Below are 23,678 nucleotides of genomic sequence, written 5' to 3'. Positions count from 1 at the left end.
ATTATTTAATAATAATGCTTTAGATCAGGGGTGGAATGTGTAAAATGTATAAAAGACATGGTCTTAAAGGGTAATTTCGTTTTTTTTTCAACCTGGACCCTATTTTCCTATGTTTTTTGTGTGAAAATGACTCATAGGATCTTTGAAATTGGTCCAGCGGCAGCTGCAGACCGGGCTGCAATGTAACCCTATGGGGCTAGTGTGCATCATCAATTTACATCCATTAAAAGTTCTGTTGTTGCTGCTGACAGGCTCAGATTATTATTATATTTATTAAGTGTCTGACAACATTATGCAAAGGATCCCTACAGAGATACCTATTTAAAACCTGTTTAACCAGAAACAGCTCTGAGGTCACTAGCGCTAAACCCACCAGGTTCCATTTAAAAAAAAACATACTTTTAGCGTGTATAGAGCCAAAATATGTGTATGTGTTCAGGGGACAGGCAGCTAGCGGATAGTGAGGAGATGTTTTTTTTACAGTGTGTTCAGGGGACAGGCAGCTAGCAGATAGTGAGGAGATGTTTTTTTTACAGTGTGTTCAGGGGACAGGCAGCTAGCGGGTAGTGAGGATGTTTGCTGTATGTGACAAAAACATGTTGTAGCCTAAAAAACGCGTCACATCGCTTAGAGCACCTTTAAATGGAGTCTGGTGAGTTCAGAGCTGTTTCTGGTTAAACAGAAAGGCCTCAAAGAGGTTTTAAAGGACCATCTCTGAAGGAATCCTTTCCATAATGTTGTCAGACACTAGGTAAATACAAGCTGGACAATTGTCCTATTAACTTACATTGTAGCTTGTTTCTCCGCTGCCAACTGCAGCGATCTTGGTTAATACTGGACCAATGTCAAAGATTGTTGTTCCCGTCACTTAGACACAAAAACATAGGAACATAGGGTCCAAGTTACCTTTTTATAAAACAACTTTTCGGGTTTCCAGGTTGTGACAAAAAAAAGAAAATGACTGATAGACCATATGGCCACTTACCTTATGGAAAAGGTTATGGAATAGGGCTGCAATAATCTGGATAAAGGGTGCCTCATTGGAATGTGGTAAAATAAAATGCGACACACGTGACTGCATATAAAACTATATTTATTGAAAACATTTAAGTCATTTAAAAAAAAAAGACTGTACATTTTGGTGCATGAGGCAAATGAAGGCTACTGAAGCTGTCAGGGAATCAGGTGTAAACACAGGCAGTGAGCGATTAGACTGTTAAACTCTGTTGGTTTGCAGTAGCCTCAGACTAATGCCCTAAATACTAATGACTCCAGTCTCTACAGTGAAAGCAATAAAACACATGCACAAGCATCCTGGAGACTTACTTTCGTGTTCCATAATGGTCTCTGATGCAATTATAGACCGTGAGACACCAGCGTGTAATCACAATCTGTGATAACTGGTATTTCACTGGCACCGATTGGAAACATTTAGTATGCAGTAAAAAACAAATACAATTCAATTAAAAAAAAAAAAACAGATGGACAACTAAGAAAGATTAGACAATTCATTAAATGAGAACTATTTTTATTTTTATTTTATTTTTTTAACTTGAACTGTTGAGTGCCAGCCAAAGATGTTGCGTGACTTGCTTTGAAGCGAAAGCCTTCCACACATCTGAACAAGTAATCTAAAAGCTTCCACTACTAGAAGAGGTACCAGGAATACTCTAACAGCAGTCCCTGCTGTCAATCCCATAAGACTATACTGTATACTGTGCTGTGTTGTGTTCATTCTGTGAAAGCACAGCAAGCTGGCTGGATGCTTTGTGGGAACTTGGATAAATACCTCTTTCCTGGTAGTAGTGTAGTATTAACAAGTTCATTATTATTTCATTTTATTTAGTTAGTTTGGTTAATCAGCTAGTCAAGAATTTCACAAGGTAGTGGTAGTGGGCCGGGAAATATCAAACATGTTCCCCCGCTGATCCACAAATATGGACACTTCCATACATTTTCAAAAATGAAGCCTGTGTTCCTAATGCAAGAAATCCTCCCGCAGCAGGATGTGTAGTAAACAGGTTCTGCAGCAGGTGAGGTGGCTGTGGATGTTGCCTGGGGGGGGATGGAGTTTAGCCAATGATCCATGTAGGACAACAACAGAGACTCCTACTGTATTTAGGCCACACATAGACCTCAAGGAACACATTTTGGTGCCGCCACCATCTAATACCGCCAGCAAAATGTTCACAATTGCTACCCATGGCATGGCTAAAGCGTCAATATGGTGACTGTGGTGGATACAGTGCTGTGGCTAGCAACCGTCAGATTTCTGACAGAGTGACACGTAAGGACTGTGCAGAGCTCTCGATAGCCAGGATGAACGTGTCCTCGTTGGAGTAGTGCTGGATGATGTTGTCGTCCATGTTCACCAGGACCCTGAGGACCAACAAACACATTAACACACCAGAGTGCCCTGGTTACTATGATTAACACTTTTTAATTGTTTTTTGAAACAACATGCAAAACATACACTTTACAACATGAACTACACAGCCCCTCCCTGCCTGAAGCCTGGTTTGGGGTGACTTGAAATAGATATTACCTTTCATCTGCGGTTTATAACCAAATACCTGCAAAAGTAATGACATTCCCATCAGCCTCAGCTGTACTTTGTGTTCGGGTCATCCCTGTGTTCCCAGGGTTCTATGTTCTTGTGTTCTTGATATAAAACTAAGAGATTGGTCATTTTCCATTTGTAAAAGAACGAAAGGACATGGAAAGTAAAAATCCGCTCAGTGGAAATATTAATGTCTAAAGTCAAGAACGCAAATTTGAGGGCGTAGGTTCAGTATAATGTATCAGCAGGCTTTAAGCTGTAGGTGGGTGATTTCAACACACTGACCCAGGGAAACGTACATTGAACATAAAACCCTTTGAAAGGTCTCCTAATGGGTCACATTAAGAGGATATTAAGCTGGCGATAATAAAGGAACCTGGGAGCATATATCTATGACGCATACGCTCTCCATTGTGTTTAGTGCTAATTAGCAAATGTTAGCATGCTAACACGAAAGTAAGATGGCGAACATGGTAAACATTATGCCTGCTCAATGTAGACGTCAGCATTTAGCACCACTGTGTGTCATACTCTCAATAGTTTGACTCACCCTTTCTTGCTTTTTTGGAAAACTTTGGCCATCTTGTCAACAGGCACTGCATATTTCTCCGAGATCTGTGAAGCACAGTGACCAAACTGCATTTCAACACATTGAAGCAGCATGAGGCCCCACCTGTATCATCACTCTTTCAAAAGAATTGTATGAATGATCTGGTGTTGACTAATCCTGTTTAGCGCAATGGATGCAATAGGTTTGTCTTACTGGTCGGCCTAAAGAAGCTCAATAACAATATTATAATACTTCATTAATACTCACTGCCTCCATCAATGCTTTTAGGGTTGGGGTGTGCAGCATTAAGGCATCAAACACTTCATCACACTCCTTCCTCACATAGAGCAGGACTGATGAGTCGTGGAATAGAGAGGGCATTCATTCAGTTAAATAATAAGGTATGAGACCCAACATGAGGGAAAAAAAAGCAACATTTACAAACCTTTCCTTTCCAGTTCCACTTTGGACTTCTTGGGCTGAGGTGCACAGACATCTTCCTCAGCAACACGTGACTTCCTTTTCACCAGAATACTACACACACACAGTTTAACATTAAAACCATGTATACGTTTTTATTTTAATAGCTTAGCTTGTATGCACCATACAAAAGGTATGTGTAGAGGCTTTAGGCTGCCCTACACATTATTGTAAGTCCAGTTTAATGTGCAACTCATTTTTATGCAAAATATATAGTAAGGGGTTCCTGCTCTGTCTCTTTTTCAGCTAAGGGGTCCTTGGCCTAAAAACCATTGAAGACCCCTGAACTAGAGGTACGTATAATAACCGTGTGATACTCACCCATCTCTGTCCACCTCTTCAGTGTTGAAAGCAAACACCTGCAAGTGGAGGAAACAGGCAACACTAGGTACACTGCAAGACTGGACAATGCCTGCACATTTCCTGTGAGTGAGGGAGTGTGTGTGTGTGTGTGTGTGTGTGTGTGTGTGTGTGTGTGTGTGTATATTTTAGACAATGAGACAGGGAGGGGTCCATCACCTGCCCGGCTCTCTGCAGGTTTCCAAAGTGGACGTCAGGAATGAAGAGCACAGGCTGGACGTCCAGGTCTATCATGGTTTTGAACAGTGTGTTATCAGCCCTCTTAAAGGGAGGCGTCTGCCCCGAGCTGCAATTTTTCCCTAATCCAGAGAGAGGTTGAACTCAACATCTGTTGCCAGGCAACCATTCCAAGTACAGAGTCGATACGGTCTTTTTCAGTCTCCTGCCGAGCTCTTCTATTACATTTTATGGTGTCCTGGACAGTGCTTTGTAACCTTGTTTCTGTTCACAGAGTCTATTTAATTCATAGGGCTGGGTACCCAGTTCAATACTTTTTAGGCACCGACCGAATTGCCTCTAAAAGTATTGAATATCGAAAAAGGAGTAAGTCTCATCAGTGAGCCAATGAGCATGCAGCATGCTTCTACCAAGATCAAATAATGCTTGTGATTGGCTGTCTAATGTTACACGTTGTAGAGACCACACAGGAAAAACTCCACGTTACGCAGAGAATGAGCTCACGTAGTAGGAACGGAAAAATAAATAAAAAGATTAGTGCCGTAAATGTGTGTAATGCAATTTCTTTTTGTTTTATAAAAACTGGAAATCGAAAAAAAAAAGTATCGTTTAGGAACCGGTATCGAAGTCACGTTATTGGTAACCAACATTTTTGAACGATACCCAGCCCTAGTAATTCATATTCAGCCAAACTGAAGAAGAATAAAAACGGTTTTGACCTTTTATCCTCTTCCTGAGCTGCTTCTTCTCCTCATCACGGAGCTTCCTCTCAGCGCCCTGCGAAACACACACAGGGTTTCTGCAGGTTTTACCAAGTCATATTTAAGACTTTTTGAGACCTTTTTAAGACCGTCACGTAGTGAATTTAGAACGTTTTTAAGGCCTTAAGGACTTTTTTTTTAGACTTTTTAAGACCCCACGGAAACCCTGCACACAGGGGGTAGATGGGACAGAAACCACAGAATATGTTAAGAGAAAGTAAAAGTAAAGCAAAAAAAAATTAAAAAAAATAAATTGTTCAAGTCTGCTCATGGTCAGGCCATCCTCACCTTATCGCAGAAGACCTTGATCTGAGCGAAGGCCCTGTGGATCGGGCGGCTGCTGCAGCTGTTGTAGCTGTAGGTGTCGATCTGGATTATCAGAGGCATCCCCTTCACGCCCTTCTGCGAGGAGAAGTCTGTGCTCAGACAGTTCACGGAGATAAAGACCTAGGAGACAGAAATAAGACGAGACAGGGACAATGTTATGGAGTTTTGTCACCTACATTAAGCAGAGAGAGAGAGAGAGAGAGAGAGAATTATGAAACCGTCACCATACATCAGTGACTTGCGACCACGGGGAACTTCTGCAGAACATGGAAAGATTGTTGAGTAGCTCAACTCAATTGAAAAAAAATCTAATTATGATTTGGTTAAAAAAAAAAAATTACACAGGTAGATCCTCACAGGGGCGATTCTAGGATCAGACCTTTAGGGGGGGCTCAGCCCCTAATGAGAATGTGACACGGATACAGTGCCTTGTAAAAGTGTTACCACCCCCCCCCCCCCACTAAATCATTAATTTCATTAGCCGATAATCTCTGAGCAACAACGTCAGCTAACGGTTTTTTTGACACTATGATGGAACTAAACCTGACACTTTATAAGTCTCAGTAATAACGACCAGTTTGACACAATGTTCTAACATTACGTTTCAATTTGGGTTCTAATCTGCTCCATGAAATGACCAACCTCTTCTCTGGGGACTACCAACGTTAAACTACACAACCAAACTCCTGCTCTCCCTCTGACAGATCAGATAGAGACTCAGCCAAAGGCCAAAAGGCGGGAGTCTGGCACAACCTCCTCCGATTGGCCAAGACGATGTTTCTGTTAACCCTTTCCTTGACTGGATATTAAACCGGTTTCTTTGAACCTGTAATTGTTTGTCCTCTGTCACTAACAGACAACTTCGCAAACTCTAACTTGAAGCTCTGGAATAGATGTGTTTTTTTTAATTATAATTTTTAGGGGGGCTGAGATGAAATGTAGGGGGGCTTGAGTTATTCAAATGTGTTGAAATTAGTAACAGTTGGGCTAGTGGAAAATCTGATTGGCCGCTATATTTAAAAATGTACCAGCCATGTTGGCTGGTGATTAATAAAAAAATGAAGGGTCAGGGTACTGGAGATCATCTGGCAGGGCTCTGGGCGTCAGAACAGGAGCTTTCCAATATGAAAAACTTTATTTTCTTTTTAACCCAAAAATTACACAGATCATTGATCAATGAGAAAATGTCCTTCGGTCTTATTTGAAAAGCGGACACCTTTCTACAAACTAAAACCATCTCACTAGTTGTATAGAATGTTTTGTAGCTGGATGGTTTATATGCAAAGAATCAAGGAAATGCATCACAACAATAACTGGTAACTTAAAAGATGATAATAAAAAGGTATTACTTTATTTTAGCAAGGGGAACCCACTCGCCTGTCTTCAGTTCAGTTAGTTTTATAGCCAGTCAGATCCAGTGGAGATCTAGTCTTTTTTTTTTTTTAAATATACTTTATTTTTCTCATAACAGTCACGGAAAAAAACAGGGAGGGTTTTTGGGGAGAGTGAAGAAAAAAAAAAAACTGTTCTCTCAACTGTCGTACACTGCACGCACGCATGCACGCACGCACGCAGATTAAGGGCGTAGCATAGAGCAGCAAACACAAAAATCGTCAAGTAATATCAAAAATGGTTTCCACACCTTAAAAAGTATTTCTGTGAATTCCTTTTGTTAGATCTGGGGAAGATCTTTGTTCCCTAGTGAACCTCAACCTGATAATGATATGATGATATATAATGCAGTGATGAGTGAGAGGGTTACAGGCTCATGAGTCACAACAGCTGCAGTTCACAGGCCAGAAACTACACTCAGCCAAATGTGTCTTAATAATTCAGTCAGGGCTCCTGATGTTAAATGTTTCATATGCTGACAAATACGCTTCCAATCTAGGAGAATGATACTGATTTAGAAGAGAGTGTGTATCCTGTGCTGAAATTGTGAATGACTGGTGGTTTATTATTGTTCTAGACCTCTCTGTGCCACAGCTTTTAGAAATGCGAGGCTTCACTCCAACATAACCTTTTCCTGGAACTAAATAATGTAGCAGAGCTGCTCAATCTTTTAAAAGCTGAGAGAGAGAAACCAAATTTACAAAATCTCACCCAAATCGCAGTACTATCCTAGAACTCTTTTAAACCATGAAGTGTACGCTGTTAACGTTTTTTTTGTTATCTTCACACATTTATCAGATTCCCATGATTAACGATGATGTCAAACCATCTAAACCAACATAAACTGATGATGCATTTTCCAGATAAACAGGTCCGACAGCCTGAGCAACAGGTCGACAGAGATGGATAACGGTAAGATTCCTCACCGTAACTTAACAGCAAATTTCCCCACTACGCAGCACCGTGCCTGAACCTGCAGAGGTGAGGGCTGGAAAGGCCTGAAGCACAAATGAGCCTCCTACACACCTCCACAAAGCCAAGCTGTTTTAATTTCTCCAGAAGCACTGGACGTGTTGCTGCTAGTGCGCGTGTGTGTTTGTGTTTGTGTGTGTGTAGGAGGCTTTCAAATACCTTCCTAAAAAGAGAAAAGTGGGCACTGGTAAGTGGCTGTTCAGTGCCATCCGCTCAACCAGGCACAAACAAAAACAAAAACAGCAGTCGTGCTGCAAGGAGGCAGCTCATCTACCCTACCAACACATTTCACACTCCTATTACAATGCCGATGAGGACAGTTGCTTGGCAACAGCAGAGCCATGCGGAAAAAAAAAATTAAATAAATAACTGATCCATTTGCACCAAAAAGACCGTTTTTGGTATGTCAGCCCGTTGGAGCCTGATTGGACATCCAATTATGTTTGTGAACCGAAAGTTCTAGGTGGCACAATGCAGAGAGAGAGAGAGAGAGAGAGAGAGAGAGAGAGAGAGAGAAGCAGGGACATCTGAGCCCACAGCCTTCCTCACAATAACAGTGTTCTTTCCCAACCACCTCCACCTTGTTTCCAGCAGTCCTGTGTGGAGGCACAGTCAGTGTGCAGCAGCAAGGCTGCTTGTCTGTCAAAGCACTTTGTAATCTTTGTTTTTAAAAAGGTGCTATATAAATGGTTATTATTATTATAATAATCATCTCGTTTGTATTTGACAGCGTAGCCACACATCAACAGAACCAGAGTCAACCTGCTCCCCACCGAGCACTCAATCCTCGGGTTGTAATTCATATTCTGGTGAATGTTTCACCCTTTGGCTTGAGAGAAATACAGAGATTTTGGAAATGAGGTTCTTTAAGCGTGACAAGATGAGTGCATTGTGGATGAAATTTATACTGCAATATTAATAAGAAAATAGTCTCGCATTGCCAGAGCTTCCTCCACAGCGCTGCCCGGACGAGGGTCTGGCTATAGTCCACACAGCATTCCGGAATGGGAGGATAACGTGCTCTGGTTTATTGGCATTTCTTTAAACCAATCACAAATCGTCTTGGGCGGTGCTGAGCGTCGGACGGAGCCATGGTGCCGCTTGCAAAATGGCCTCAGGAAGGAGCTTGTTTTGGTGGAACAGGTTTACGTTCAAAAGTAGTTTTAGTCGTGCGAGAGAAAACTCACATTGGACAGATAGTCTAGCCGGAAGTGGAACGTCGTGGATATAGACCAATTAGAGAATGACCTAATTAATGTTCAGTGTTATGAGCTGCTGTCCACTTGTATGTATTACATCAGTAAAACGTTTCGCATGTCTAAACAACATAACTAAGGGACTGTATTGAGGGGATGGGGGCATTTAGAAGAGCAATTATTCCCCCCATAACAATTACAAGCTAACAACATGTTGGTCCTCAGCTCAATACTTTTTGAACTATCCCTACAGCTGTGCTAGCGCCTCTGTTCGGCTGTAATAAGGCACTGTAGTGCTTTGAGTGAAATGCTAATGTCAACATGATCACAATGGCGATATATAGCAGGTCATAGAAAAACATGTTTAGCATTTTAGGTCACCGTGTTAGCATGCAAGCATTTGCTTAAGAGTACTAAGCAAAAAGTACAGGTTAACCTGACGAGAATGGCATTAGGTTGGTTTTTGCAGGTATGAAGCGGCAACCTCCAGGGCTGAATAAAGAAGCCAACGCAAAAATGCCAGAAACTGCAGTTCATAAAGTGGCCACGTGCTCCAAAAAGGGAGTCAATCCCCATAGAGCCCCATGTTAAAATGCCCAACTTAATTGCAGAAATAAACATGTTCCCAGCCTGCTACAAAAAAACGGTTTAGTCTCTATAGCTAAATTCCCCCTTCATGACAACTGTGGGTGTTGGCTATCCTGGGATCAATCATGGGCGACACCTCTCACCCACTGCATGAGACTGTGGCTTCCCTGAGCAGCTCCTTCAGCAGCAGACTGTTGCACCCTGAGGCCCCTATCCTGCACCAGGCACAGCGCAGCCCGAAACCTGACGCAAAAGTCTTTGCTAGTTTAAGACCGACGCAGTTGTCAATTTCCCGTCCACCGCCCGCGTCGTTTAAACAGCAAATGCACCTGCGCCCATCTTTGCTGGTCTTACAGGGAGGTGTGTTCAGGTGCACTCTGGGCGTGCTGGTCTTACAGGGAGGTGTGTTCAGGTGCATTCTGGGCGTGCTGGTCTTACAGGGAGGTGTGTTCAGGTGCACTCTGGGAGTATTGCTATCTTGAGGCAGCAGGAAGTGATCGCGCCTTTGACCAACAAAAACCTGGTCTAAAGTCAACAACGCAGCATTTCATTGTTATTTTAACAGAGCATTAGTAAAATGCTCCTAGGCTTGTGCACAGCGCACACACACTATGCTTGTTACACACACAGGGACGCACAGCAGCACGCAAACATGCAGAAGATTACAAATAAAAATATTACGGTGCAAATCCTCCATCATAATAGCAATGCTCCAAGGTCCAAACGCGCCTGGCTTTTAAAGGGAATGGGAGATGATCTCTGATTGGTTTATTGCATGTTACGTCCAAAACACACCTCTGATTAATGAAGACACTAAGGACAACCCTTTTGAACCATGCTCCCGGCACACGGACCCTTTTTTCCGCCATCAAACTAGTAAAAGTGGATTTGGACACACGCCCTAAACGCACCTGCGCCAGACGCTTCACGCCGTGCGCTCAGATCGTTAAAATAGGACCCAAAGTGGCTGGGTTAGCTCAGTTGGTAGAACAGGCGCACATATAGAGGTTTACTCCTCGGTGCAGCGGCCGCGGGGTTCAACTCCGACCTCGTAAGGCACCTTATCTCATCTCTATGCATGCATGCATGCATGCATGTGTGATACAGGTTTCTTTTTTAATAGTTAATAGTGTGTACATGTTACTTTTATTATTACTCTTATCCTTATTTTTTTCTATAGTTTACATAATCTTTCTATTTAATGAGAGTTTTCCTTATTCCGTTGTGATTTTCTTGTTAAACTGCTGTATCAAGGGAAATTCCCCAGTGTGGGATCAATAAAGTCTATATTATCTTATCATAATCCATCCAACAGTTGTTAATGAAAAGATGTGGATGTTTACCAGGCAGAAAATAAAATAATGACCCAACAACAGAAAGCAAGAGGACAAAGAGGTGGGGGTGGATGGAGGGGCCTGGCCTTGCTGAAAGTAAAGAAAGTAAAAATCCCATTGATTTTCTCCATAAAGGATTTTGATTATCTAGCCATAATGTCGTGGTCTGATCTCCGAGGCTGTGAAAGAAAGGTTTCTGCTCCTGTAAAAGCTGGTTGGCTCGGTTTCAGACGAAAAAAAAAGCTCTTTATATAAGCAATTTTTAAAACGTCAATGGAACAATTGAATGGGGAAAAACACATAGGGAACCAGAGCCACTACAAAAGTGGGCGGTCACTGCTGAGCTCTAGTGTGGTTTAATAAGCAATCTTTCGTTTTGCACAAAAAGAAAAGAAAAATATGGGTGTGAAAGTGAAAGTAAGAGAATAAATGGGGAAAGCCATTTCATTTGTCTTGTCTCACTTGTAGATCAATCGATTCTTGCTTTGTCTCAAACAGTGCATCCGCCCCCCCCCAATCTTCTGTTGCTTTTTTACCTTAGCTTCTTCACTGACATCCCATGTGAAAGAGACAGCGTTGTAGGCAATTTCTTCCACGTTCCCGATCGTGCTGAAGCTCTCCTTGAAGTCGGCTGCATGTAAAGTGAAGATTAGAGGAAACCGTTTCAGTGAGTGTTAGGCTACATTTACATTGCTACATTTTGGTTTAAAAACGAATAGCTTTTGCTGCGTTTACGCCTCACATTCACACTGCTCTGGCGTTTCCGAGCCCCTAAACCTAGAGAAATTCAAGAAACACTTCTGACCCGTTTTGGTTTGGAATCTGCGGGGTTGTGTTGCAGTCTCAACGGACGCAAACGGAGACCTTTGGCAACACCGACGCCGACTTTTCACTGCCTGATTGGGTCATGACGTCTCGGTCTCTGAGACTAAGCCACTAACATCACCATGGCAATAGTCTCGCTTTGCCAGACCCTCCTCCAAAGCGAGCTAAAGGAGAGTCTGGCTACTCCACACAGCATTTGGGGATGGGAGGAAAACATGTCCTGGTTTAATGGCATTTCTTTAAACAATCAGGTTTTTTTTTTAACTTTTCTCTGATCTTTGCTTTTTTGTGAAATATTGGACACCTTAACCTCATGGTCCTTAAACACTTCAGTTGATTAAAAGAAACCTGAGAGTCTGGTGGGATTGCTATTGCTAACAACTTATAAATACTTATTTAATACTATAAATTGTTTTTAAATTAACTTTTTAATTTATCCTACATAATGTATCAATATCATTCACATATTCAGGCATCTTTTTACCTGTGAAACAATTTTGCAACAAATCAATAAAAATTCTCATAAGGCCATTGTTACCTCCAAAAACACTCAAGTTGTCATCACATGGGCTTATTTTCACCCGCATACATTGGGTTATGGATTTCACCATGGTACTGGCATTAACTTGCCACAGAGAAAAGCACCACCGTGTCTGACATCTCTGCCTCATTCCACTGAGACGTTCAACCACAGGTTGAGGCCTGTCTCCTGCTGATCGTGCAAGATATGGCTTCAGTCCAGGCCTCCGCCTATTTCTCCTGTTAACGTTTATGCAAATGCAGACACATTGGCTGTCTGTTCACAGTGCTTGTGGGAATCAAGGATTGACAAATTATTATTATTCAAACTGTGCGACGGGATCCTCCAGGAGACTCCTGCAGGTTTGCCACCTGCTTGCTCTCCTTTTAAAGTCTATGGTTTTGTGGAGCTAAGGTGTCAAAATATCTGTATTTATTGCCATTTTTTTATTTTTTATTTGGGCCTCTTCCTGTTCTACTCACAAACCCCATCAAGCCATTAATGGATCAGGCAGGCCTGTCGACAATAATCATCTTACCAATGTCCAGGACTCTCTGTTTGGCAGTGTGCTGGCGGGAGTGCCAGTATTTCCAATTCTTCAGCTGCTCGTCTCTGCACTTGTCTTCCCCAAAGACGACCATGATAACACTCTGAAGTAGAAGCAACGATACACAAGATATATTACAATATAATCAGGCTAACAAAACAAGGTAGAAATGAATCAAATACAAATGTGACATTTCTAAGTGTAACAAGATTTCACGCTACGCAACAATAAGCTAAATGTAAAACCCTCAACCTCTTGCACTAGCGTCCTCTCCATGAACTATCTCCTCTCCCTCACCTGTACAATACTGTCCCGCTGCAGCTCAGAGCCTCCCATGGTGCATTGCTCATTACTGGATGGGCGCCCATCAGGCCCGTGTGACGGCATCGGTCCACTCACCCGCACTTTGCCTCTGGGCTGATCTACGGACGATCTGAAGCCGGCCTTCGACAGTGTCAAAGCATAGAACTGGCCCCGGTTCAGGTAAGCCATGGGTCCTTCTACCTGCCGTGGCCGCAGGGACATGCTGGCCTCCAGACTGTACTGGAAGCTGCCCCTGGAAGAACACAAGCATGTGTGGGGCAAACTTTATCACAATATACAACATTTTGATTAAAAGAAAACTAAATCAGAATACATTTTTGATCTGGTTTTCTGACTGGACTAAGTAGTTGAGTGTAAATTGAGCATGAGAAGAAGTTGAAGCAAGAAGTGGTTCTTATGGCACTCTTATGCCTCTAAACAAAGAGATTCATTTAATTTATCACGTACTCCCAAATGCAACAGCACAGCTTTAAATGATGATATTGTGTATGAGCTCCATTATTGTCCACACACGATTATAAAACACATGAATGACACACACACACACACACACACACACACACACACACACACACACACACACACACACACACACACACACACACACACACACACACACACACACACACACACACACACACACACACACACACACACACACACACACACACACACACACACACACACACACACACACACACACACACCCCCCCCCCCCCTCCTGTGAGTAACATTTGCTAAAAACTACAGTGCCCAGCTATGTTAGGAAATGACTGGGTCTTTAAAACAAATGTATCTATGTATTTGTGTCCCAGGTTAAGAGATAGTTATTGTTCAGTAGGAATGAATAGGCTTGGGGCTGAGCGCCCCAGAAAGGCTGGGGGAGTCATAAAGTACTGAGAGGCAGACTTGGTTTTGGTCTAGAACACGCGTGTCAAACTCAAGACCTGCGGGCCAAATCCGGCCCGCATATCAATTTAGGTTCACAATTACATTTTGGCCCACCTAGTTGTGCGCCAAACCAAAAACATGCAAAACTGTTTTTCAACGTGCGATTACGTGACACCCAAAGCAGAATTTGGCAAATTTGCCTACTTTGAGCATCAGAAATTCCCCCAGAAGCAGAGAGTTTGCATATTCAGGCTGTGAAAGAGCGTAAAAATGTGAAAAATGTAATCATTGTTTTGCTCGATTTGCTAAATTCTGGGACGGCTTTGGAACTTTTTTGCTGACTTTTTTAGGGCTTTATGTGGACCAGACTGTCAGTGAGAAGACTATATGAGACATGCAATAATTGAGTCACGAGATATTTTACTTTTTCGATGAAATAAAAGCACATCAAACTCTCACATGTCTGGCCTTTGTTGTGATTCTCTTTTTCCAGACTTGCCCTTAGCGCAATTGAGTTTGACACCCCTGGTCTAGAAGATAGAATATAGAATATTGCAAGCCTCATCCTTTAAAACCTAATAAACATCCTGTGCACACATTTGGAAAAAAATAAATAAAAAAACAGAGTCTGCTTTCACATATCAGTGAATTTTAACTTACATTGGTAGGCTGTGGAACTCATCAACTCCCAGGGAGGGACTTTTGTGATACATCTGTTAAAGAAGAATAGATACTGTGTGTTTCAGGAGGAGAAATGCTGGATACTGCCACTAATGAAGCAAAACTATCCTACAAATGTGATCCAGGTTTACAAAGCAGGACGTAAGACCACCCCCCCGTGTAACAAGTCTCACCTCTTCTTCGACAGCGTCCTCATATGTGTTGTCTGGGGTGCTTCTCCGTTTATCTTTCAAGTACCCAGCGTGGGACACATCATAGTGGCTCTGCTGGTAAACCATCCGTATCTGATCGCCGGGTTCTCCTTGGTAGGATCTCCCAGAGCAGGACACTCCCATGGACATCTGGCCCTCTGTCTTGACCACAGCCGGAGCCGCCCCACCTCCACCTTTACCACCTTCTGCCAAGCAGATCGCTCCATACTTGGAGCCCTGATGTTCTGTAGTGGTGTTGTTGTTGTTTAGGGAAAGGTTGACAGGCATGGATCTGAGAGCATGAAGGTGATGATCTAGTATCTCCAAGCTCCCGCAGGTTTCAGGCCCCATAGCAGAGGGGTCTGTGGGTTTAACATCGCTGGAGGCCCGTCTCCTCTCTCTGGGAACCTGACAGGGTTAGGGCAAAGTCAACTTATTATATTGGCTGTAATGGAGGGATGTATGGGTCCAAACAACTCACGATTCCATACGGTTCACGATTTAAGAGCTCACGATACTGAGCTTAGATAGTGCTGAGATAGTGAACTTAATGCATCCTTACATCCCTACTGTAATGTTAAGCTTTCCACACCTTGTAACAGTCGTAGAGCAGTCCCAGTGCTGCTGCACTGTCTTCATCTCCATTGATACTCATCATGGCCTTAGTGGCAGCGGTCAGTGGGTTCTCCAGGTAGCTCCTCCACGCCTCATCATCGCTGCTGACCGTTCGACGAGAGTGCACCAGCCCTTCATTTGGTACCACCACCACCAGCCGTTTACTGAGAAGACAACAGGACAATGGAAAAGAGACAAGCCACGTCGTTACTGTAAAACCCATCCGTCATTAACAGAAGCTACGTCTGCCAAGCCACCAAATCTGCCCCAGGCTGTTTCTCACCAAACTTCAATGGATCTGCCTGCTCCATGTGATGGGTGTTTACGTAAGTTCACCTCTGTATGTCACATTTAATTAACAAAAGATGTAGTAATTCAGTTCTGAACATGTCAAGCTGACATGAGTTATTTCCTAAAGAACGAATCATTCAAAAAGAAGCTGCCAAGAAGGACACACATTACACAGTCCACACAGTAGTAGGCCTACACTCTTTAATATTCACAGAGAACTTCAATATTTTAATATACACATAAAAACAGTGAAGCTTAACTAGATCTCCGATTATAGTAAGGTTTTCCTAATACACAATCACTATAATATTACCATTACATTAATTTTGGTCATTTCTGCAGTGTCTGTGGTGCATTTAGGGACTTTTATCTGTAGTATCCTATTTTATACAGTCGATGGCAGTAGCCTACCTATGGGTAGTACCACTACTTAAAACAACCCCCACCCCCTCATCAAATCATAAACTATAGAAATTAGAAGTTTAGTTAGAAGTTATTAATCGCAATATGGATGACTTTGTCTTACCTGTCGAGGTCCATGGTGCCTCCAGGACTCTCTGGTGTTTCTAGGACTTGCTTGAGAAACTGGACTTTCTAGTTAGTGCAGCTGAGTTTGTGTGGGAGGCTGAGAAAACTAGGCGTGCAAGAGGCTGGCTCTATTTAACCTCTCAGTCAAAATAACCAATGAAATCCTCTGTAACCTCGCGTACTAAAATATATTCGAATGTCTTTGACGTCAGCAGGTAAAATGTGCGCATACGCTGACAAAATAAATACATAAATAAACTACATTTCTTGCACGCGCAAGGTTTGTATCCTATTAAGGGAAGTTGGTAAATTACAGAGATGGGTATGCTACTGCAGCATCCGAAGAGGGAGAGTAAACAAGGAAACGAAAGGTGCCTTGCTGATTGGATAGATGTTTCTACACAGGTGACAGTCGTTTCCCAATTGGTGTTCGGAGGGGAAGGGCGTGGCTTGAAATGCGTGAAAGGTGGACACGCCGAAAATTACAACACTGGTGCATTTAAGGTACCAACTGTTTTCTTACTGCTAGAAAGTTCCAGTGAGAAAGAAAGTAGTGAATGTCGGTCAACATTCATTCTTTTCGCTCAGTTGGGCCATGGTTTAAGACTTTTTGACTGAAATTGGCAGATGAATCAGAGGTAAAGGGATTTTTACTGTCAGTAACCCCTCTCCTCTTTAGTTGATGATGAGACTGTATGATTGATATAACCACACAGTAAAAATAAAAAAGAATGCCTATAGTTTTAGGGTTTGTATTCGGCTACAGAGACTAATATGCCACGGACAATATATTATCTGTATCATACAGGTGTTAATATGTAGTTGGGGGAAAGTAAGTGTAGTGATCTGGGTAAACTTGGCCTTATTGTTGCCTGTACCGTGACACCTTGTGGTAGGCATTTTATTTTGCACCATGCAAACAGAAAATGTTAATCACAAATGTAACCCACAAATGTGGTTGGCTTTGCGCGTTATTTTAAAAACGTGTTTTGTATAGGTAAAGGGCGGCTTTACGCTCATAAACTTTGTTACATTTGTATTTGAGTTTTTATTTTATTATTTTTTTCAGCTGTAAGTGGCCTTACGCCTTTTCTTTTGCAAGAGAGGATGGAACTGATGCTGCCTTTACGTGCCGTCAGAAATGTTCCAATCCAACCCATATAACTACACCGACCAGACACCGACAGGGTGAACGCTTTGGTCGCCACCACTGACAACACTTGAAGGCAGCATAGTGTGGGGCCGGGCGTGGGCATGCGCACCAGCAAAGTGAGGAAAACCCAGTGGAAGCTGTGGAAGGTCCAGACAATTTAACATAGCGTTTCTTGAATTTTATTTTGGTGGCTATCTTCAGTAATATATTTATTTACACTGGTAAGGCATTTACAAAATGTGTATTATGACTTTTAATGCCTAATAGCTATCAACATTCCTATTGTCTGTAAAGTTAACGTTATGTGTTCCCGTAGACTGTAAACAAGTAGCTAGTGTTCCTCAAAACTATTCTATAACGTTAACGTAACCGCGATAGCAACCGTCTAACAGAATGTGTGCCTCTCTTAATTAGTAGGAAATTAAATTTCTGTCATATTTCTTCTATAACTGTATTTACAGATGTGAGTTTTGTGTTCCTTAAGACGACCTGTCTTCCACAGCATCCCTTTGCAACCGTCGGGCTCGGTAGCTAGCAAAAGTTGGCTAACATTACTACTAGATGATCCCACAGTTTTCCCATTCTTCCTTCTGATCCTTCACGTTTGACTATCCACTTTGGTCTTCCTAAAAGCTCTGTTTTCAGTTTGGCAGCTTATAAAATCTTAATTATGGGTAGACCCAAACGGAATCTGCAGTTTTCTGCGGTGATCCAGATTGAAAATCTGTGGAATTCTGCGGAATGTTTTTATGGGTTCTTTACCCTGTTTCAGCGCATCCCACCACACAGCAGCGTTTAGACGTGTTTCTGTTGTTTGCTAGCAGAGGGAATTAACAAAGAAACAGCGTTAGCTAAAGAAATGATCCTCTATAATATACTAAACCGTCTCTTGCTAAAGGTTAGTTAGCCATATGAGAGCAATGCATGGCGGAGACGGCACGCACACTGCCTATGGGTGGATTACATTTGGAATGGAAAAGTGAAGAGATTCAGGGGTAACGTTTCTCCTTTTCACACCCAGCTTTTGGGGATTTCTGATTGACCCCAGTGTATTGATGGAATAACAGCCCCTCCCCCACCAGTATCAGTTCAAAACAAAGTTCATTTAACCATATCACTGACCTAGTTCTAGTATTCTGTCTATAATAACTTTGAAAATCTGCAGTCTGATTTTCTCTGGGGACATTTCTAATGTAATTGCCTTATCCTTGTGACCCAAAAAAAGCAGCAATTAACCTAGTTCTTAAAGATGTTTCACAGCCACTGCTGCCTTGCACATTTTGAAGCCTATTGATCCTGTTAGACAGCTGTTCTTACATTGTTAATCATCAAGGTTGCTTCAACTGGTGTAACTGCTTTGTGTTTTCATTTAGCGCGTCTTTCAATCCGTCTGTCCTTTCCATTTCCCTTTCTAACACCTTCTCAAAAGGTTTTAGGTTTGATTGTGTGTCTCAGTTTATGGCTCATCATCACCTTCATCATGGTGTTGTGCTGATCCAATTCTTTTGTCATTTCTTCAGGTCTAGCGTCAGATATGGCCCGTGGGCACCAGAAGTTCCAGTCCCAGCAGAAGAATGCCAAAAAGCAGGCAGACATCAAGAAGAGCAAAGGCCATGACCAGAAGGCAGCAGCTAAGGCTGCTTTAGTTTACACGTGCACTGTGTGTCGGGTATGTGCTTAGGCGGAGAACAGAACATCAAATGATTCTTTTATGAGTTTGATATCATTTAACCATGAAGTCAGAATATATATATATTAGTAGACAGAGGGGCAGGCAAAGGAGCCACATGCCTTACAGTTCTGAGATACATTAAATTGTTCTCAGCAATGACACTTGTGTGTATGAAGAGACTGTAGTGTAAGTATGAAATGTAGTCCCGCTCCCTGCCTGTGTCATCTTTGGGGGACTATAACCAATTCTTGTATATGCTCTTTTAGACACTCTGAAAGTGTTAAAAAGCCCTCTCAGAAAGTTGGTTGAGGAGGCTCTGGCCACATTTTCTATCTTTCCGAGACTGTCTGGCAGTCACACCGTCTTCAGTGATTGTCCAGATGCACATTGCAGGTATGAAAATGTGCAGAACTCCTAAGTGCTTCATGAAGTCTTCTCTGCACATTTCTGCTTATTCCTACCTCCGCCGCTGTCTGAGTTGCACTGTTTGTCTCAGTGCGTTGCCAGCAAAGTTCTATATTAACAGCTGGGACGGATATTAACTGATATGCAAACTCTTGCTTTACTGCCTCTTTTACATTTTAGTAATTAATCTCACCAGAAAAGGTGGCTACCTTATGTCACCTGTAAATGCAATATTTGATTTTTTTGATTAAGTAATCTGTTGTCCTTAGCGATTATTGACAACCAGCCTCTCCCATCACCTTTGAAGGTAGCAGCTCTGAAAGAGTATGAACACTTTGGCATTTCTTAACGCGGTGTACTACATCTCTTTTAAACCACCAGTGACCCTGTGGTGAAGGACCTGAGCCAGTATTTATCAAGCTTCTAAGAATTACTCACAAGAACACTTCTAAGTATTGACTCGGCACTTCTTAGCACTTAAGACTAAAATGGCACTTTGAGAAGCTTGATAAATACGGGCCCAGGGCAAAAGACAGCAAAATAGACTTTAAGACTGACACTTAAGATATAGTCCTACACTTCATTTAAATTACAACTGAGATGCTTGAAAACTAGTCTATATCCACAACCTTCCACTTCCAGGATTGCCCCGTTGTGTCCTATTTTTTTTTACGCTTCCTTTATGTTGGAATTCTAAACTCCGGTGGATTTAGCCAGACCCTCCTCTGCAGCTCAGTGTTGTGGAGGAAGGTCTGGCAAAGCAAGAATTTTTTTTACTCTTAAGTCAGTTCTTAGCAGTGCTCTTGTGAGTAATCCTCAGAGGCTTGGTAAATACGGGCCCAGAGATCCACCTTTTGTGGCGCCTTTGGTGTATGTGGGCAAACATATCATTTTATGAGGGTACACTGTAAGTGGTCTGAACTCTGCTGGATGCATAACATTTTTATTAGTGTGCTTTTCATATACTTTTTGAAATATATTTTCTAATTTTTCACTTTTTTTTTTCTTTCCCACACTTTCTCAGACACAAATGCCTGACCCGAAGACCTTTAAGCAGCACTTTGAAAGCAAACATCCTAAGTCCTCCATGCCCCCGGAGTTGGTCAGTGTGGAGGCGTAATAGATTCACCTGTCTTTCAGTGAGACAGGTGGGGCTGATTCAGGACAGGCTTATACATTTTATAATGTTTTAGATCAAATATCTTCAGTACAACTTCAATTAATCCTCATGCTGCCTAATTTAGTTATTGATTGTTTTTATGCAGGGGTGTTACTGGAACTACCTGCCTTCTTTTTTTCCAAATTGTATTTTATTTTATTTAATTTCTTTTACAAAGCTATCCTTCACTAACCAGAATTTGATCTGGGTCCAATACTGTACACGACAGACAGCTACCCTCTCTTGGCTTGTGCCAAACATGTATGTTTTTATCTCTGATTGTATGCAATATTCCTATCTGATCATTTCAAAAATGAAAAAGACCAGCATGTCCACCATTACACCATGTCAGGGCTCCCCAAGACTTTGAAGCTTTGAATTTGGAAGACATTCTGAATTGGCACTGGCTCAGCTGAACAAAGTTGTAACACTGGGATGATCATTGGAAGTCATCTGCATCCAAATCCAATGAACTGTGAAACCCATTATGGATTTTTGACTGAAACTAATGTGATGTGCCAGGGTTGGGCTTATAATTAACAGAATGACTTTGGATGTTGAGATTGGAAAGACACTTTTTCAAAACCACTCCCACTGAATAATGTTCTTTTGAGTAGATTCAGATTTACTTTTTTTTTTTTTTCCTTGCCTGGATCATTTTAAAAAGTTTCAAGACAGGTCTACCGTTTTTGTTGATACGAACAAAAACACGGGTTACACGGGTACTGGAATTGTGCATTTTATTGAGGAGATCTCAGATATTCATGAAATGTGTCTAGTTCATGTCAACTGTGTAACTTTCTCATGTGCAAAAGATAAAAAAAGTTGACCAGAGAGGGCACTGCAAGTCTACTCATAGCAAACCCTTCAGTGACACAATTTCCCTTAACTCCTCTTTTCATAAAGCAATGGTATGACTGCATATCATTTAACAGTTCTTTGACGCTGTTAGAAGGGGTCTGTTGAGTGAATCGGGGTAAACGTAAGTTGGCACTGGGCGTTGTAAATGATAACGCCAACAATCTGCTCTTATCCGCCCACTTTGTCATTGTATTAATGGTATAATTATATGCATTGCTGTAATATTTTATAATGATTTGGCTCATCACTATTGTATTTTTGCAGTGTAACCGGTCTCACGCGGTCATCTCAATGTGAAAATGATCCCAAGTGCAGTGTCGTTACGCTCTTGTCGTTTCCGTCATGGTGGTGCAAAAGTATTTTGACTCTGAACCTACATTTAAAGTCTACATTACACTGTAAGTTAGTTTTGGTTCTTATTTTTATATTAGTTTCTTTTCCTAGCGTGCTAATACACAGAGATTTCATTTATACAAAGGACCTATTTTCAATACATTTGGACCTACTGGTCATTAACCACAGACACTGTATCACTGTGCTAAAGTCTGGACTGACAACCAGCCACGTTTTTACTTTTGTAATTATCATCTCTTTGTCCATACAATGTTATGTATGGCCTTATAATAAAGGTTTAACTTTTTCATGAACCATTACAAAGTTGTGCTTTTTTATCATGTAGAAATGTCCATTTTATTATTTGTGTATGCATGTGTGAGTGTTTGTGTTAGGCTGTTTAATGGCCTTTTGAGCTTCCACCTATTGTACGGATTATTAGCGTAGTGCTTAGGCGTCGCTAGACCCCTTTTACTGGGCTACGTATTAGCGTAGTGCTAGACCCCTTTTACTGGGCTACGTATTAGCGTAGTGCTAGACCCCTTTTACTGGGCTACGTATTAGCGTAGTGCTAGACCCCTTTTACTGGGCTACGTATTAGCGTAGTGCTAGACCCCTTTTACTGGGCTGCGTATTAGCGTAGTGCTAGACCCCTTTTACTGGGCTACGTATTAGCGTAGTGCTAGACCCCTTTTACTGGGCTACGTATTAGCGTAGTGCTAAACCCCTTTTACTGGGCTGCGTATTAGCGTAGTGCTAAACCCCTTTCACTGGGCTGCGTATTAGCGTAGTGCTAAACCCCTTTCACTGGGCTACGTATTAGCGTTGTGCTTAGACCCCTTTTACTGGGCTACGTATTAGCGTAGTGCTAAACCCCTTTTACTGGGCTACGTATTAGCGTAGTGCTAAACCCCTTTTACTGGGCTACGTATTAGCGTAGTGCTAGACCCTTTTTACTGGGCTACGTATTAGCGTAGTGCTAGACCCCTTTTACTGGGCTACGTATTAGCGTTGTGCTAGACCCCTTTTACTGGGCTGCGTATTAGCGTAGTGCTAAACCCCTTTCACTGGGCTGCGTATTAGCGTAGTGCTAAACCCCTTTCACTGGGCTACGTATTAGCGTTGTGCTTAGACCCCTTTTACTGGGCTACGTATTAGCGTAGTGCTAGACCCCTTTTACTGGGCTACGTATTAGCGTAGTGCTAGACCGCTTTTACTGGGCTACGTATTAGCGTTGTGCTAGACCGCTTTTACTGGGCTACGTATTAGCGTTGTGCTAGACCCCTTTTACTGGGCCACGTGCCCCACTGTTGATCTGCTGTGCCCCAGTAAAATCTCATGTGTGAGAAACCCTTGTGTTGTCTTCGGGTCAAATTTTACCCGTTTTCAAAATTTCTATATCAGAAATATGGGTTTCCTTTTAACTACCTAATTTTGAGTACACAAAAACATGTAAGTACAACAAAAGATTGGATCTCTACTTTCATTGAACTTTGGGTATTTTATTCAATTTTTAAGCATTTGAAGAAAAAAAATTAAATGTTTCGAAATAGTATCCAAAAATAAGTGTAAAACTAGCGATAATAAGTTGGTGTTAGTGGTGTTTATACATGGTAGTGAAAAGAAGCGTTAAACGTCAAAAAAAGCGCCAAAAACAGAAAAAGTGTTGCTTTTCCGGGAGGTGTAGTGCTTATTCAGACATCACCTGGTTAAAACTGTACTGTAGTTATTGGTAAACCATCATAATCATTATGATATTACAGTGAACACCATCTATAAACAATGTGATGGAAATGAATCACTTCCTCATCTACCTCTGCTCTTCAGTCCTTTCAGTTAGTGCTCTAATTATATATTATGAATTATAATAATGAGTTTTATTAGCTTGACAGTTTGTGTTTTGTCTTGTTGCTCATCCCCAAAATGTTCTTCTTCTTAGTCTTTATTTTATAAAGGACAACACACATTCATTAACATTTCTGTAA

At 41.9% G+C, this 23,678-nt stretch overlaps 2 protein-coding genes across 5 annotated transcripts; one reads left to right on the top strand and one right to left on the bottom strand.

Moving 5' to 3' along the window:
- Positions 1-1,076: 1,076 nt before the first annotated feature.
- LOC144520119 (grainyhead-like protein 2 homolog) lies at positions 1,077-16,438 on the bottom strand. Of its 3 annotated transcripts, XM_078253802.1 has the most exons (16): positions 16,109-16,438; positions 15,269-15,455; positions 14,659-15,084; positions 14,465-14,517; positions 12,887-13,145; positions 12,581-12,692; positions 11,234-11,328; positions 5,177-5,335; positions 4,847-4,904; positions 4,110-4,249; positions 3,912-3,949; positions 3,556-3,644; positions 3,378-3,463; positions 3,111-3,175; positions 2,546-2,573; positions 2,303-2,379 (listed from the first exon to the last, which is right to left on the bottom strand). In XM_078253802.1, the coding sequence occupies exons 1-15, from the start codon at positions 16,120-16,122 to the stop codon at positions 2,549-2,551; spliced, it is 1,806 nt and encodes a 601-aa protein (XP_078109928.1). In that variant the 5' UTR covers positions 16,123-16,438; the 3' UTR covers positions 2,303-2,379; positions 2,546-2,548. The 3 variants fall into 3 exon arrangements, with proteins under 3 accessions (XP_078109929.1, XP_078109927.1, XP_078109928.1); XM_078253803.1 differs by lacking the exon at positions 2,546-2,573 and having other exon boundaries at positions 1,077-2,379; positions 12,989-13,145; positions 16,109-16,437; XM_078253801.1 differs by lacking the exon at positions 2,546-2,573 and having other exon boundaries at positions 1,077-2,379; positions 16,109-16,436.
- Positions 16,439-16,639: 201 nt separating this feature from the next.
- Positions 16,640-22,007, top strand: LOC144520120 (zinc finger protein 706). 2 transcript variants are annotated; one of them, XM_078253805.1, is made up of 3 exons: positions 16,640-16,748; positions 18,784-18,932; positions 20,365-22,007. In XM_078253805.1, the coding sequence occupies exons 2-3, from the start codon at positions 18,798-18,800 to the stop codon at positions 20,458-20,460; spliced, it is 231 nt and encodes a 76-aa protein (XP_078109931.1). In that variant the 5' UTR covers positions 16,640-16,748; positions 18,784-18,797; the 3' UTR covers positions 20,461-22,007. The 2 variants fall into 2 exon arrangements, with proteins under 2 accessions (XP_078109931.1, XP_078109930.1); XM_078253804.1 differs by lacking the exon at positions 16,640-16,748 and adding an exon at positions 17,323-17,484.
- Positions 22,008-23,678: the final 1,671 nt, after the last annotated feature.

The sequence above is a fragment of the Sander vitreus genome, chromosome 6 (assembly GCF_031162955.1).
Source record: "Sander vitreus isolate 19-12246 chromosome 6, sanVit1, whole genome shotgun sequence".
Lineage (NCBI taxonomy): Eukaryota > Metazoa > Chordata > Actinopteri > Perciformes > Percidae > Sander > Sander vitreus.
Note: the sequence above shows the minus strand (reverse complement) of the source record. Positions and strands in the feature narration are given on the sequence as shown.

Excerpts from the sequence above, each read along its gene's own strand:
- LOC144520120 (XM_078253805.1), top strand. The coding sequence starts at position 18,798 with ATGGCCCGTGGGCACCAGAAGTTCCAGTCCCAGCAGAAGAATGCCAAA. Across the intron at positions 18,933-20,364 it reads ACACGTGCACTGTGTGTCGG|ACACAAATGCCTGACCCGAA; the intron begins GTATGTGCTTAG and ends ACACTTTCTCAG.
- LOC144520119 (XM_078253801.1), bottom strand. Across the intron at positions 11,329-12,580 it reads ACAGAGAGTCCTGGACATTG|CCGACTTCAAGGAGAGCTTC; the intron begins GTAAGATGATTA and ends CTTTACATGCAG. Across the intron at positions 3,645-3,911 it reads GAAGAGGTGGACAGAGATGG|TATTCTGGTGAAAAGGAAGT; the intron begins GTGAGTATCACA and ends GTGTGTGTGTAG.